Below are 16,470 nucleotides of genomic sequence, written 5' to 3' on the forward strand. Positions count from 1 at the left end.
GGAAGAGGCGAAATCAAAACATGTTTCTTGGAAACAAGCAAATTTTTCAGGCCTAAAGCTGAAAAGTAAAAGCATTTCCCAATGTGATCATTTTATCTTTTTGCCTTGAATAAAGCAAGGACTCAGCTAAATATAGATTTATCAGGAGTTGTTTCAACTTTGCTTAATCTGCTAGTTAAAGCTCTTTGTTTAGGTTCTATTACCTTATTAGCTCAAGGTAAGGCCTTCCAGGTACACGATCTCCAAATACAACATGTATGTTTTGTAGGCTCGGGGCAGGAGGTTCTTCTTTGTGCAGGTTTGTTTAATTTGGTTATCCATTTTTCATCAAAGCTGAGCAAAAGAAGACCTAAATATGGTTGATGTTTTTAGGGCCCAATAAAAGCGTTTGCCTTGTCTTCTGAGTTTTGAACCAATTGAGAAAGCCGTATAAGGTACCGACAGATGGCGATCAAAGCCTCAGCTTTAGCATTGATAAAGTTAATTGGAGAATATTGTTGTACCTCTGTAAAACAAGTGGAAAACCCATATTTCATCTGTAAATGAGACATACTTTGTAGGCTCTTGTCCCGGCCCTGGCACTATTTCTCCCAGGGTTAGCACATAGAGCATCGGAACTCCTATTCTGGCCAACCAACTCAGTTTTCCTCAACCTCACTGGTCAGATACATTCCTCATCTTCCGGGGTGAGAAAAGGCAAGACAGACCAGGAACGTTAATAAAATGTCGAAATGAAATATAATCATTGCAAACCCCTTGAGACATAAGCCCACTGGTTTTATTCCATTAGTGTCTCTTCTTCTACCTGAAGACCCTAAACAGACGCTACAGTCTAACTCCTTGTCCCAAGTGGGCTGTTAACATTTCTGAGGCTCTCTTGTAGCATTCTAACTGATTTTGATAAGATTCTGCCCATCCCTGAGCAAAGAACTTAGAAGTACAGAGGGATAAGATGAGGAAAGAATAAATCTTGCTTAACCAATCTAGCCTCAGTTTTAATCTCAGTAAAATCCAAACTGTTAGTCAACAGTCTGTCTGTTGCTTTAGTTAGTGCATCACATACTCAAGTACCAGACAGATAATATCATTGAGGCAATAATATAACTGGGTGACTTAGGCGTAAGAATACCTTCATTTCATATACGCAAAACCTCTTTTTCACTTGAATCGTGTGGCTTTCTCTGCCTTCCGTTTAGCATTTTTTATAAAAGTATGTGGGCAAAGAAATGTTTCTCACCTAGACAGTAAATTACAGCACAAGCATCATGATAAATGTCAACTGACCCTAAACCTCAAAGTTGGGGAGACGAAACAGTGAAATAAATCATGGTGAGCACATGTCTTACAGAGCGGGCAGGCAGTCTCTATTTAGCCACAGCTGATTGTTGTCATGTGTAAGTGTAGCCCCAGTATGGCCAGATTTTTCCATTTATTCAAAAAATGCTAGAAATTAGAATTAGGATTTGTAGTGAAATCTCATTATTTAAAACATATTTTTTAAAACTTGCTGGTAAAATAACACTTATCTGTAGGCCATAGGTTTATCATGTGCGATTTATATTTAAATTACTTTTTTATACCCTAGCAAAAGATTAACCTTTTTTTTAATCAAAAGAGTTTTCATTATGTTTGAAGTTTTCATCTTAATATTTAAATAACTATTCAGAAAAAAAAATATTGAAAATAAAAAATACTTTTCTTGATTTTGTTGTGGATCTTGTAGTTAGAAAATTGGAAAAGTTCACCAATAATAAGAATATAATTTCTTGGGAATAAGGTAATACATTTCCATAAACTTTATAGCTTACCGGAGCCTAAAGATATTAACCTCTTAATTTTCCTTATTTTTAGTAATTATTCTATTTTGGAAATGTATTTAAAATATGTGCTGTATGCCTGTTCCTCCTCTGGTGTCTCCCATCTAGAGAATCAGCACTGTCATTTATTTAGCTGTCCATGCCAAGTTTTTGAGTCACAGTTGACACCTTTCCCTATTACATCTGATCCATCATCAAGTTCTGGCAGTTCGATTCACTAAGTACACTCAGGGTTCTTTCCCTTGACATTGTCCCAATCCTCCTCCAAGCCACTATCAACTCTTGCCTGCATTCTCCAGCAGCCTCACCCATAGGGTGCCAGAGTTAGCAAATGAAAATACAGGATGCCCAGTTAAACTTGAATTTCAGATAAATAACAAATACTTTTTTTAGTATTAAGTCCCAAATATTGAATGGGATATACTTATACTAAAAATAACTTATTTGAAATTCAAATTTAACTGTGTGTTCTGAGTTTTATCTGGCAACTATACTTCTACCAATCTCACTTCAACTCCTTGGGTCCCCACCAATGATTTTTCCATACCGCAGTTATAATTCTTAAAATTCTTTTCTAATTATGTCACTTTTTGAGTTTTATTAAAATTCTTCATGATCTTTAGGATTAAGTCCTTTATTCTTAATATGGCCTTCAAGGCCTTGCCAACCTCTCCAGCTCCAACTGATTACACCTCCAGCCCTTCTTGCCTTAGATTAGAGCCTTCTATATGCCCGTGCTGCCTAGAATGCATTTTCCTTCCCTTCCTTACCCCCCGCCCTCATATTTACTCCTCAAGCCTTGGCTTCAGCATCACTGCCTCCAGGAAGGCTTCCCTGATCTCTCAGGCTAGCTTAGTTCCCTCACAATACTAAATCAATACTTATTTGTCACTTCATAGTACAAATTCCAGGAGAGCAAGAACTGTGTCTTCCTTAGGGTACCCTCTAGATACTAAGGTCACTACGAGGTAGCCTCAGTGCCTAGTAAAATACCCAGCACAGAGTGTTCCTTGATAAATGATAAATGAATAAACACTAAACATTACTCAAATTTTTCACCACTATGTGACCCATTATCCTATTATACTGGGAGCTACTGGTGCCTCCACTATATCTCTATGCTCTTGCCTCTACACTATTGATGATTATACTTTTTTGAACCAGTTTAACTCCTTTTATTAAAAAATATTTTTTTCTCTCATTTTACTCAAGATCATCTGTTAACAGTCACTTCTTGCTTGGGGGAGGTATCTTTTCTGATTTACTATGGACTAAGAAACCAGATAACAAAGCTTCTCAGAATTATATTTATTGGATTTTGAGAAAGAGGCTGAGGGGTTCTCCTAAAAACAAAACTCATGGGTTTCAGTGGGTTTCTGAGTCTTTTTGTTGTCTTGGTTTTTCTGGCTCTTTCCAGTTGCCAGATAAAAGACTCCCAGATAAATGAGATACCACTGTGTATTTTTTACCACTGTTCAGAAACTGGTAGTTTAAAATCATTTCTACAGAATTTATACTGCTAGATTAATCTCTTTGAAGTACATATTAAATCAGTTCATTTTCCTGCTGAAAAGCCTCGGAGCTTATATAACAAAGTCAAATGCTATACTCTTTTCTTGACTTTTCCAACACTTAAAATGTTCCAGGCACTTAAGAACTTTCATGAATTATTTTATTTAACCTTGCTACTATCTCAAAAAGGTAGCCACTACTATGGATATATTATATTACACCCATTTTTTTTCTTTTCTTTTCTTTTTTTTTTAGCTCAAATTCAACCATGGTGGCTCGGGGGGAGAGACAGAATGAGCAAGAAAGAGTTCTCTAGAAGAAAAGACTTTGACAATACTCCTGACATCCTGGATGATCTCTATTTGGAGCATAAAGAGATATAAAAGAAAAACATTAAAGGTAAGTTGTACTACAACAAAGCATACTTTCTTAGAAGCATAGGTTCTAGGGCAGGGCCAGGACTAGGGTCCAGGACTAGGAGAGTGAAGCACTTGCCTCGGGTGCAAAATTTAAAGGAAAGCCCCAAACTCACTAAACAAGATGAATAATACTTTAATGCAATATTTAAAGAGATCAAAATTAATGTGTCATGTCCACAAAGAACAAAATATCAACATTTTAAACAAAGAGAATCTGCTCTTGCATTTGCTGGACTTACCTCCCCCTAATTCCAGCCTTCTTCTAGAGCATAAGTATGGGGTTTGAACCTCAGCTCTGTCATTTACTGGTTGTGTGATATTAGACAGTTATTTAACCTCTTGGTAACTTAGTTTCCTCATCTGTAGAATGGGGATAATAATGCTATCTACCTTGTAAAGCCATTGTGAGGATTAGATGAGTCCCCGCCATAGTAGATGCTAAGAAAATATTGGCCATCATTACTAAGGAAACGAACATCGTTAAGAGAGAACTCGGTCCTGTTGAATGGTAAATGGTTTTATATCTATTATCATGCTTGAAAAGACCTAGGAACTGTATGTGTCTTTACAGCTGCCATAATTTTTGTCATGTATGTATAACATGTATTAGCTTCTTCTAAAGAAGGATTAAAAGAATTGACTAAAAAGTGTCAACACTTTAACCTTGGATTGGAGCGAAGGTAATCCCTTTTACAAGTTTTTTAATCCCATTCGACCATGCAGTTGAGTATATTCTCAAACTGGTTCTGAGGATAATTTTAAAAATGCTATGAATTATGGCAACACTGGGTAGGTGTACAGTTGCCCAGGGTGACGAGATTTAAGACAAAAATCATATTAACTAGGGTATATTTGGAGAAAAAACGATCTCTTCGAAATAAGAGGCACTGAGGCGTAGGACCTAGAAATCATCTGGTGTTAAAAGTGGAAATAACTGAGCACCCCTAGGTGGGCTCCCCTCCTGTACTTGGCACAATTTCTATCACCACTTGTTTTTTGTACATAGTGGTTTACATGTTTATCTCAACTATACTCTCTGGGAACAGTGGACAACGCTAATACATTTTTGAAAACCCGGCACCAAGCACTATGAGAGGCTAAATACATATTTAACTAATAAATAAATGAATGACTTTTGGTTTTGGCATATTTAGCCCCCAAGTTTCCTCTTTCTCGCAGTACGGTTAGAGAGCCAGAGAGAAAAGGAGCGTCATACAGCATCTCCTCTCAGCGCTGTGAAAAGCCATAAGTTTCCAATTATTACAAACGAAGAAAGGGGTTTGTGCACAAAAGTATTCGTGGCATTACACTCCCGTCTTGTGGCACAGCGTCCTTGCTGGGACCGGGCTTCTCTGGGCTGCGGGTCCCCCGCGCTTGCGGGTCCCCAGCCCAGCCAGGAGAGGCGCCGCGCACGCGCAGTCGGGGAGCGCGCTGGCCTGCCCTCCACCCCTCCGCCCTCCAGGTGGCGCTGGCGGCCCTGCCGCCGCCGCCACCGCCTCTCGCCCGGCCAGACCGGGGCGGCGCCGGCCGCCTCGCGGGCCGCGGGTCCGCCTCCGTCGCGCCGAGGGCGTGGGCTCCCGGCTCCCGGAAGCGGCGGCCGCGGCGCGGAGCCGAGCGGGCGTCGGTCCCCGGAGCGGCAATGCGCGGCGGCCGGAGGTTGTGACCTGAGCGCGGCGGCCAGGTCGGGGCCGCTGAATGGCGGCGCGTTGAGGCGGCGGCTCCGGGCGTGGCGTGGCGGCGGCCGGGGGGATGCTTTTCAAGCTCCTGCAGAGACAGACCTATACCTGCCTGTCCCACAGGTATGGGCTCTACGTCTGTTTCGTGGGCGTCGTTGTCACCATCGTCTCCGCCTTCCAGTTCGGAGAGGTGAGTAGCGGCGCGGGAGCCTCGGCGGGGACGCCTTGAACCCGCGCGACCTCGCGGCGCCCCAAGACCCAGCCCGCGCGGAGCCCCGGGGCGCCCGGAGCCCTGGCGCCCTTGACTCCTGCTTCCCCATCCTCCCTGCGGCGCGAGGTGCTAGTCCCAGCGCCTGCCCTTTCCCCCGGGGCGCGGAGAACCCAGATCGCCCCGGCCTCGGGTTTCAGCATCTGGGGTCGAGATTTCGTCCTCCCGACGGTTTGAGGGGGTAGGCGCTGATTCCCTTTCCCTCCATGTACTTTCTTCAGGGTCCCCAAGTCATTTCACTTTATCCCTCAGGCTTTATTCTCCACGAAGCCCCCTCCCGGGACCCAGAGTTGGTGGTGTCTTTTCTCCTTCCTAAATTCTAAATTCTCATCCCTTGCCCCTCCTACAGTTTTCCTTCTCTGCTGTCACCCTTCTAATCTTTTCACCTTTGACAAAGGCACTTTATCTTAATTTAGTTTCTTCCAGGATCTCAGAACTTTGTCCAAGGGGCTTGTGTTTCTTTGCATGTGAATTTGCCGTGGGGAAAGTGTGTACTGGCCCCAAATTTGCAAGGGGACTTTTTTGCTCTTTTGCTCTGTCATTTGGAACAACTGTACCTCGTCAGTTAGCCCTGCTGGCAGATGTGCACACACTGACGTGAAAGATCTCTTGGCAGCTCCAAACACCTTCCTCTGCCCCGAGATCACCTGAGGCTAGGGCCCCTTCACGTGACCAGAACACCGAACTGATCTTGGACTCCAGCACCGGACCTCTTTGGAGGCAGGCAGCACAAGCCCTTGCTTGGGTCATGGGATAGGCTAATAATTTACACTCCAAATCACATAAGCCCAGTCCTTTCTTGATCTGCTCTTAGATAATGTGCAATAAAATAGTCTTGTCACACTGTAAATTCCCCAGAGGGTCCCAAGCAACAGGTTTGGGAGGCTGAAACACCCAGGTTTAATAGATTTTGTACCCGTTAGGATATACACTTTGAACATTTTCTCGAATAAAACGACCTTTTTGGTTTAGATTGGATAGTTATTTCATTGTTGACAGTCTAATGTCTTTATCATAAACAAGTGTACAGTGACTATGAGGAGGTCAGAACTGGAGTACATACCTGTATGGGATTTTAGAGAACACCACTTCTAAAAATAAGGGTCTATAGTAGCTGGGAGAAAAGTTGTATTTTCAAGTTGTTAGAAATCTGTTTCCTTGTTTATATGTATTGGTAGAAGGTTGCAAAGGTTTTAAAATTAACAGAGTGTGTTTTAGAAATGCCACAGTATACATTCGCTTGAAGTCTGTACCCATGCTGGATTGTGGGCACCATAAGAAAGGGTACTGTCTGTTTAACTACTGTAACCCTGGCCCCAGCAAGTACTGTGACAAGTACTGCCACAGTATGCAGTCTAAATACTTGTTTAATGAATAAATGAATGTTATGGCATGGTTTCCAGGCTTATACTTTTAGTAGTTAGTTCTTGGTCTAGGGGCTAATAAAAATAAATTTTGTAAGGGTGAGAGAAAGTTCCCCAGACTTAAGTATGGAATATGTAACTAATATACCACCTGCTGTTCCATCTTTGTTTCATGCATTGCAATTTAATATAGTGAATGTATCTATGCATAGTTAAGTGTCTTATGGCAGATAGATTTTTTTAGATTTTTTTTATGACCCTGACTAATTTAAATTAGCTGTTTATTTACACCCCTGCAGTGTGAAGGTGAGTTAAAGGCATCAGTTGTTAGAATTTTTGATTTTATATTTTCAACACTTGGTTATTTATTTACCAAAAGAAAAACATGAAAAAAATTTGAATTACAGTTGACATTCAATATTATTTTATATTAGTTTTAGGTGTACAGCATAGTGGTTAGACATTTATATCATGTATGAAGTGATTTCTCCAATTACTCTGGTACCTACCTGATGCCATACATAATTATTACAGTATTATTTACTATATTCCCTATGCTGTACTTTATATCCTGTGACTGTTTCGTACCTGCCAATTTGTACTTCTTAATCCTTTCGCCTAGCCCCATAATCTTCCTCCCTTCTGGCAACCATCAGTTTGTTTTCTGTATCTGTGTCTGTTTCTGTTTGTTCATTTATTTTGTTCTTTAGATTCCATGTATAAGTGGGATCATATGGTATTTGTCTTCCTCTGTCTGACTTATTTCTCTTAGCATAATTCTCTCTAGGTCCATCCATGTTGTTGCAAAGAAAAAAAATTTGTCAGTCTTGAAATGGCCACAGATCTTAAAGTTTGGAACAGTCAAAAGAAATGAGAGGCAAAGAGTGGCAACAGGTGGCATGGAAGATGGAGACAGCTGGCTCAGTACCACTAATACATTGCCTGTAATTAATTTGTACGGCACAGTGGAAAAGAGGAGCTGCTGGATTAGGCAGATCTGGGTTTGAATACTGCAGCCAGTATTCATGATCTTGATAATAGCTAATGCATATGGCTTACCAAGTGCTGGGCACTCTCTTTAACTGCTTTACATACATTAACTCATTCAATCCTCACATCACCCCTATGAGATGGGTAATTATTTTGTTATTTTATGAGTGTTGAAATTGAAGCACTTGCACCAGTAATCCAGCCAGTTCAAGGCAGAACTGGGCTTCAAACCAAGTCAGTATATGGCTCCAGAGCTGTACTTTCAAGTATATCTCTTTATGGTCTCTCCAGCAGCCCAGATTGTCTCTTGTATAATCTTGGAAAGCATACTTAACTTCTCTGAGCCTCAGCTTCCTCATCTTTAAAATGGAGGCAAGAATACCTTCCTTGCAGGTTTGACAGGATTAAATAAGACCATGTGTAAAATAACTCATACAAGTTCCTGGCACATAACAGACTCTCATTAAATGGTAGTAACTACTGCTACTACTATTATCATCAACCATTTTATGTCTTTAATCCTTATTTTGAAATAAACTTTTGAAGTAGAATACTCAATATACAATTAATATTACCAACTTGTTAATAACTTCATTAATTGTAATGGATGAAAGGACTATTCTCTTTATCATCATTAACTGCGAATTCACTAATATCTTTTCCCCCCTCTTAGAATACGTGGTATTGGCTGCTATGTTTTGATAAGCTATTTGTACACTCATCCAAATTTTGAGACAGAAAAGTGGAGTTAAGGGAAGGATATATTAAAAAAATATTTTCTGGAGAACCCTTGGAAATGCCGATCAAACAAAAGCAGAGCTGGATCAGAACCCCCAGGGAGGGCCCTAGAGGTGGGGTCTAATGTCCACTGAAGTGGGGCTGAGGGTAGCAGGTGGGAACTTGCTTGTAAACTAGTTGCCTTGGGCAAGTCATGTGGCCTCTGGGAGTCTAGTTCCCATATCCACAAACGGGGGCACTAGATTGACTTTGATCTTATGAGTCTCTTTAGCTCAGAAAGTCCTGATTTTAAATATTGGTCTTCTGTTAGTTGATATTGTATGGACTTTAAAACATATGCTTTTGAACTAAAATTTTATTATTTCAGGGCCATCATGATTTAGTTGATTTATTTATATACATTATTTATAAACAAATCCATTATCTCATATCTGAAAGTTTTGGAACCACTGAATTACCTTATAATTAAACATCAGCCTCTTTTATAGTGGAACATATGACTATTCACACTCAGTGAGGAAAATAGACTATAAATAACTTCAAGTCAATGTAGATCAAGTTTTGCCACCAGATAAGTTCAGGTCAGGTTCAGTTTCGCTGCCAAATAAGACACAAAAAGATTTTCACTGTTGAGAGCTTTTTTGATTTTACGATTGTGAATAGAGGATGGTAGATCACTGTTGGGCATATATGTTTGTATCTATATGTAAAATACATTGCTTCCTTACGTGCACTAACTGTGAAAACAAATATCCCCAAATTAACCTACATGAGGAAGACAGACAGGTTCAGACAGAACCTGCCCATAGTGGGTGGTAACTTTTCCCAGCCTCCCTGATTCCTTTTGCTCACCCGCCTTCTACCACTATTTTGGATTAGTGAGAAACTGTTAAGTGAAAAAGAAGATTGAAACCTGGGTCCAACTCAAGTTATGTTCAGCCTCGGTGACCAGTTTCTCATACCAGCCCAATTCCAAGAAAGAAATTAGTTATCACATTTGTGTTTGAGTAGTTCACTCATTGAACAGATGTATTTTGAGAGTGTTGCCAAAGGCCACAAATGGGTGATATCTAATGAGACCTGGCCTGAGCGTTGGGAGGCAGCCTCTGGCCTGGTTCGAGCCCCACAGTAAACAGTGATCCTCAGTGGGTCCGCTAACTGTCAAAGCAGGGACCTTGTCTTATTTCCTGCTATATTCTTAGCACTCAAATGAATAAATGAATTGAGGTGATCTTAACCAACATCCCTTCGAACTTATTTCCAATAGAGGTTTCCTACTTTGATGCAGACCATCTGTAGTTACCTGTTCTTCCTCAGACATGATTAGTCTGATTGTACTCCAGATGGTAGAAGGTGATGTCAGAGATGCGAAGAATTACAGCTCATCCTTGAACATCTTTGCTGAGATAAGGCTGTGGCACATGTGAGGAGCAATACAAGGGGGCAGGTAATGAATGCCGGAGTAGGTCCCCAATAATCCCTTAGAAAGTCTGAGGAAGGGAAGCAAATTATGGGTTGAAGCATCCTAGAGGAAGCGGAGACTTTTACAAGGTGGCAGGAGCCTTTTTTTTTAATTATAAGTGTTTTAAATTTGCTACTGATATTAGCAAGCAGCACTTGGTTGTGATGAAATTTCAACTCGGACCTGGCTTAAGAGAAAAGGTATTTCTTTTTCCTCTTGTAATTGAAAAATCTAGGGTGAAACTTCTGGCAGGGTTGGATCGAGGTGCTCAAATGATGTCATCACATATCTCTTTTTGTTCCTCTTCTGCCCTTCTGTTGGTTTAGTTCTCAAGCAAGCTCTACCCACATGGGAGCAAAACAGAGATCGCTGCCAGCCAAACAAAGATCGCTGCCAGTAACTCCAGCTTCTGGTCTACCATTGTAGTAAACCTAGCAAAAAAAGAGCTTTTCTTCCTCATGGCGTCAGCTAGACCCAGGGTGGCCTGCCTAGGCAGCAGATGCCCTTGTTGTGCCTTCACTACCCACCTGGGTCGTCCCCCAGAGCTACAGTTGGTTGTGAGCAAGGCTGTCAGTTTCAACTGAACCACATGATCTGAGAGAGGTTCCCCAGAGGGAAATCACAAGGCTGTTATCAAAAGAAGGGCCAGAGCAACAGATGTCCTAGACAGTGGCTAGAGTTAAAACCTATCTCCTTTCCTTGGCCTTAATGTTGACATTGTGACTGTGGCAGCTCTTAGCCCTTTACTTTGTTCTAGAGATGTTAAAGTGGATTGTTTACACTTTTAATATCTTGTTAATTCCTCTATCTGTGAAACTTGTGTTCTTGGGTGGGTGTATTAATATCGAGTTTTCTTAAACACAGCTCAAGTGTGCCCTCATAAATCTTTCAGTAACAATTCAACACGTATCTTTAATGGGGAAATTTGATAGTGTATCTGGTTTGACTACCTCTTGAGGTCTTAATTTGTTGATCTTGTTAATGAAATTTAGCATATTGTGAGAGAAAAAACTTCACCTGACCATTTTTGCAGCACCTGGCACTCCAAGCATTCGGAAATTCTCAGTCTTCCTTCACAAAGACCACCCTCCCTGTTCACTTTGCCCACTCACTGTTTCTTTTGTCTTAAATCCTGGGATTCCCCAAGCTTTGCTCCTTGGCCATCCTTCTCCTGTCATGGGGGATATCACGCACAGCTTCTCAGTGCAGGCATCAGCTAATTGAGCTTGCCCAGAAGGTGAAACGCATTTGCCATTTCTGTACTTAGCACAAAGATGTTATCTTTCTTATCTTGGAATCCCTGTGCTGCAGCAGAGCACCCAGATCTTTCACTTAGTACATTTTTTATCTGAGCACTGTGCGGGGCCCCAGGCATAGAGTAGTGAACAGAACAGGCACCTTCCTGCAGACAAGGAGTTTATGTTCTGGTTGTGCATTCAGACATTAAATACTACTTAATTAACAGTTGTGAGAAATGCTACATAAAAGAAAAGGGTGTTATGGGAGAGACCAGCAGTGAGAACCCCAACTTGTTTGGTGGCTGGATCAGGAGAGGCATTCTTGATGCAGTTTGAGCTCAGCTGTGAAGGGTCAAAATTAGGTAGAGGAGAGAAGAGGTCTGCTGAAGGCCCTTGGAGAGATTTTGCCCCCCAGAGGCATTTGGCAATATTTGGAGACATTTTGGATTGTCATGACTGGGGTGTGAGGTGGGGTTGGTGCTACTGGCATTTATTGGGTGGAAGCCAGAGATTCTGCTAAACATTCTACAGTGCATAGTACAGCCCCCACAGCAAAGATTATCCAACCCCAAATGTTACTAGTGCTCAGGCCCTGGAACCCCTGTGAATCTCTTGAAGTTGGGTTACATTTGAGAAGGTGAATGAAGGCCCATGTGGCCGGAGGGTGGGGAGCAAGAAAAGTAGTGAATCTAGGAGAGACTGGTGTAGCTGGTGGTGCCCGGCTCCCAGCACTGGGTAGAATAGGTGTTCGGGATTTGGGCGTTTGTCCTGAGAACAATGAGATAACATTCAGGGTTATTATGGGCTGGCATCTAGGGCACGGTGGCCAAGGGTGCTGCTGAACATCCTCCCGTGCACGGGGCAGCCTCCACAACAAACATTTGTCAGGACCTAAATGTCAGCCATGCTAAAGTTGAGAAACTCAATCAGAGGGAGCAAGAATGTCTGTAGGGCAGTTTGGAGCCTTGGAATTGGGTGGTGGAAGTACGTTTAAGAGAAGTAGACAGAAGGGAAGATTTGAGAGATTTAGGAGGCAAAATCATCTGGCCTTTTATGTTCCGTTATGTACCAGACACTCCCTTGACACCCTGGGATACAAAAATGAGGAAGATAGGTAACTTCATTTGCTGTCCTAGACCCTAAATCATATAGGTACTCAGTGAATATTTGTTGAATGAATACTTATGAAAACTTATTTATTTTTGCTCATTGACGGTGATTGAGCCTAATGAGGAAAGCTAGTTTAAATGAGATGCCTAATGTATAGAAGGCTCTTTGCATAGTGTATCGTTCAAGGTATTGGGCAAATGCTAATTAAATGCCAAGTGTTCTGTCCCAGGACTGTTCTTCTCTTGTCCATGATGCATGAAGACAGCAACAGTAGACCTACCTTCTGGACTGATGCCAAGGTCACATTGAAGAATGTATTAATCTTTCCTTAGAGACAGAGCAGAAAAGTTCACAGTGATTTCTTTACCTGAGTGTGCTTTACTATGGTTGATATGAAAGCTAAGGGAGCAAATGTATTATTAATTTAACACAGCCAGCACCTTATAATACCATATGTTATTCTAGCTCCTTCTAAAATGTAACAAACAAGCATATCTATAATAAGTTATATATAGTCACGGTTTATCTTTTGAATTTCTTAATATCCTTTGATTGTTTTAATCTTGTGATCCACATGCAGTATCTTTAGCAGGTGATTAGTCAGCCTGAGTGTGATTCATATGTGCGCTAAATTAAGCAGGAAAAACAAGTAATCTTTCAAAATGTTACAGACTAAATCACACTTGCCAAATGCATTCTATGATCAGACTAAAAAACCATATTGCCCACTTTAAAATTGCTTTCTAAAATTGTTTCTTCAATTCTAGTTATCTTTCTTCCTTGATACACCTTCTCGCCCTTCATTTCCTCATTCCATTAATTTAATTTCTGTCTGTGATTAATTCTAAATTGGGGAAAGCTTCTTTACCAAAATTTCAGAAGGTATTCGTTTGGCAGAGATTTATGGAGGTTTTTCCTCTGGGCCAAGTACTCCACTGCTTACTAGAGACACAAAGATGGTTCAGTTTCTTGAATTCACTCTCCAGACTGGGAGATGGACAAGGAAATAGACTTAAGATGCATTGTGATAAGTTGAAGACATAGGCATGGGTATTGGGCAGTTTCTCGACAGGCTGACTTCTGAGCTTGATCTTGAAGGAAATGGCTGAAGGAAGAAGGAAGAGCCCCCCTCACCTTTTAAGTGAAGGATGACATAGGTGTAAAGGTATGGATATGAGAAGTATTATTACCTTCTAGGAACAGAAGTAGTTCTGAAGGGCCCTGGCATACCAGGGATTGAAACCTGAGCGGCAAGCAGTGGCCAGTTTGGGACTCGCGTACTGAGTGATGCTTAAGAAATTTAGATTCATCCTGAAGACAGTGAGGATCATTCAATTGATTTGAAGCAAGAGTGATGAATTAGATCTGCGTTTAGAACAGTTGCTCTGGAGGTAATGTGGAAGGTGAATTGCAGGTAGAAGAGAATGGTAGCAGGAGACTGTTGGGCACAATAGGAATCCAGGTGAAAATACCATGTTGAGTGCAATGCTTCAGAATAGGCAAGCTTTCAATATTGATTTTTATAATTGTACAAAGTCCTGAAAGAAAGGTGTCTTTGCTTTCAGAAACTGACATTATGTATTGCCGATTTATTGCTTGACTTTGTCTTTTTATTTATCCCCAATGTGATATTATCAGAAGTGAGGCCTTTGGGAGGTGATTAGGTCATGAGGATGGAATCCTCAATGCATGGGGTTAGTGCCCTTATAAATGAGACCCCAGATTGCTCCCTCATCCACTTCCCCTTCCACCATGTGAGGTGACACAGTGAGAAGACAGCTGTCTTTGAACCTGGAAGCCGGGTCTCCCCAGATACCACATCTGCCAGCGCCTTAATCTTAGTCTTTCCAGTCTCCAGAACTGCGAGAGATAAATTTCTGTCGTTAGAAGCTACCCAGGCTGTAGTATTTTGCCATAACAGACTAAACGGATTAAGACAGGAAAAGAAAATGAGAGAGTTTAATCAAACGTGATTAGAAAATGCTTCTGATGATGAGCAGATTTGACTTCCTGATTGATATCAAAGGAGGAGTGTTCATAGAAAAGATAAAACTTAGAATCATATCTTTAAGATATATATCTTGGTCTCTCAGTACTCTTAATGCAAAATAAATTTTGTTTTCAGAAACTTACGAAGAATCTTTATAATCTATGAACACTGTAAACTGATGATAATCAATGTATGAAAAGCTCTGTCAGTGTTAGAGTTCTTACTGCTTGAGGTTGGAGAGCCCAACATCGTAAGTTTTACAGGGTAGCATGTCACATTTCTTTGCTTGGAAGATTGAGAAAGGGACATGTGCTTTTTACAGAGAGAGTTTTATATTCTTGCATGTCTAGGCTTGCTATTGTCTCTACAATTCTATCTAGCCCTTTAGCCTTTACCTTGACCGTCCAGGAATGGACCCAAAAGCAGAAAGTTCTAGAGGGAAACCATGGAGTGGTAAGCTGTTCCAAGATGTTTGCCTTGTAAGACTGGTAGCCATATTTGTTCATTCTAAAATGTTTATTGATTTTGTGCCAGGCACTGTGCAAGGATCTGGGAATAAAAATGAAAAAGAGGTCGAATTCCTGGCTTTGAGTTGCTCACAGAGGTGTAGAAACATATTTAAACAGTTATCTTGTAGCACTGCAAATGCTGTCTTTAAAAGACATGTGAACACTTTGCATATAGGTATTGTTGTATAGTCTTATATTACTTCCACATCTCATTTACTCATCAAAGAGTCTTAGGAAATAGTTGGTATTAATATCCTCATTCTGCAAAAGATGAAATTGAGACTAGAGGGGTGTCCTAGATTTTATTATTGATAAGTGCCAGATTTACACTCATGTCTTCTGATTATAAATCTTACAGTCTTTGCACTATATATCTATTCTCTTCTTAATAATTACCTTCCTCCTTTCCTTAACTGGGGAATTCCTCTGAAACAGGATTATGGGGCATGCATCTCATTCACTGTTATTCTGCTGTAGGCATGAATTTGATCACGTCTGAAATCATAAAAGTCTCTAATAAAAGCATCTACTAATTTTATCATTTTAAAAGGTTTATTATTTTAGTATTCATGTGCATGCACCAGTTTAAGGACTATTAGACATTTTAAAATACTGAGGAAAAAGGCAATTATTATTTGATTGCGGTCATTTATAAACATGCTAGGGAAACAGTTCTGGATCATTGAATTAAGGATGACAAACATACCAGCTTCAGAACTGGTCAAATGGCCACGTCCCTAACTGTGTATTTGACAAAGCCAGGTCTATGTAAATAAGTGTCAGAGGAGGCAGCCTGGTGATGCTGAAAGAGCCCGGACAAAGCAAAACAGGAAAATGGGCTCTGGAGCTGGGTTAATTCAGGTCTCTGCCCCATCACTCACTGACTGCCACGTGTCCCGGGGCTTCTCTTTGGAAAATGAGCCGTCCTTGTACCTCCCTCACAGTAAGTCCCTTGTTACGAGGGTTCAGTGGGGAGGATTGCTTGGCATGATGTGCGTACCCACCCCTTCTCTGCGATCAACACATTAAGACTGACTTTGCTGCCATTTTGTAAAAAACTGACTAACAATTGATCTTGAATACCTTGAATGCGATGATGATTAAAATGGAGTCTTAAAAGTGGTTAACATTTTTAACTAGTACAATAAACCACCTTTAGACTTTTATAATTCCTTATTAATGAAACATTGTTTATGAGGTATTTCAGAGCTCACATATTATTTTAATAAATAGTATTTTAGTTCATTGTGTCTTAAATTTTATCAGCAAACAACCCTTAGTAGCAAAGAAAAGTAAATACTCAGAGGAGACTAGTGTAGAGAGGATGCGTGTGTATGTGGGGGTGGTGGTGGGGATGGGGATAATAATTCAAAATGG

The 16,470-nt window shown here is 40.9% G+C and overlaps 1 protein-coding gene across 1 annotated transcript in view; it reads left to right on the forward strand.

Moving 5' to 3' along the window:
- Positions 1–5,335: 5,335 nt before the first annotated feature.
- Positions 5,336–16,470, forward strand: part of GNPTAB (N-acetylglucosamine-1-phosphate transferase subunits alpha and beta) — a 58,963-nt gene continuing 47,828 nt past the window's right edge. The window contains 1 exon segment of the mRNA XM_039877967.1: positions 5,336–5,614. Coding sequence (XP_039733901.1) covers positions 5,498–5,614 — 117 coding nt within the window. The 5' untranslated portion in view covers positions 5,336–5,497.

The sequence above is a fragment of the Pteropus medius genome, unplaced genomic scaffold (assembly GCF_902729225.1).
Source record: "Pteropus medius unplaced genomic scaffold, Ma_sr-lr_union100, whole genome shotgun sequence".
NCBI lineage: Eukaryota > Metazoa > Chordata > Mammalia > Chiroptera > Pteropodidae > Pteropus > Pteropus medius.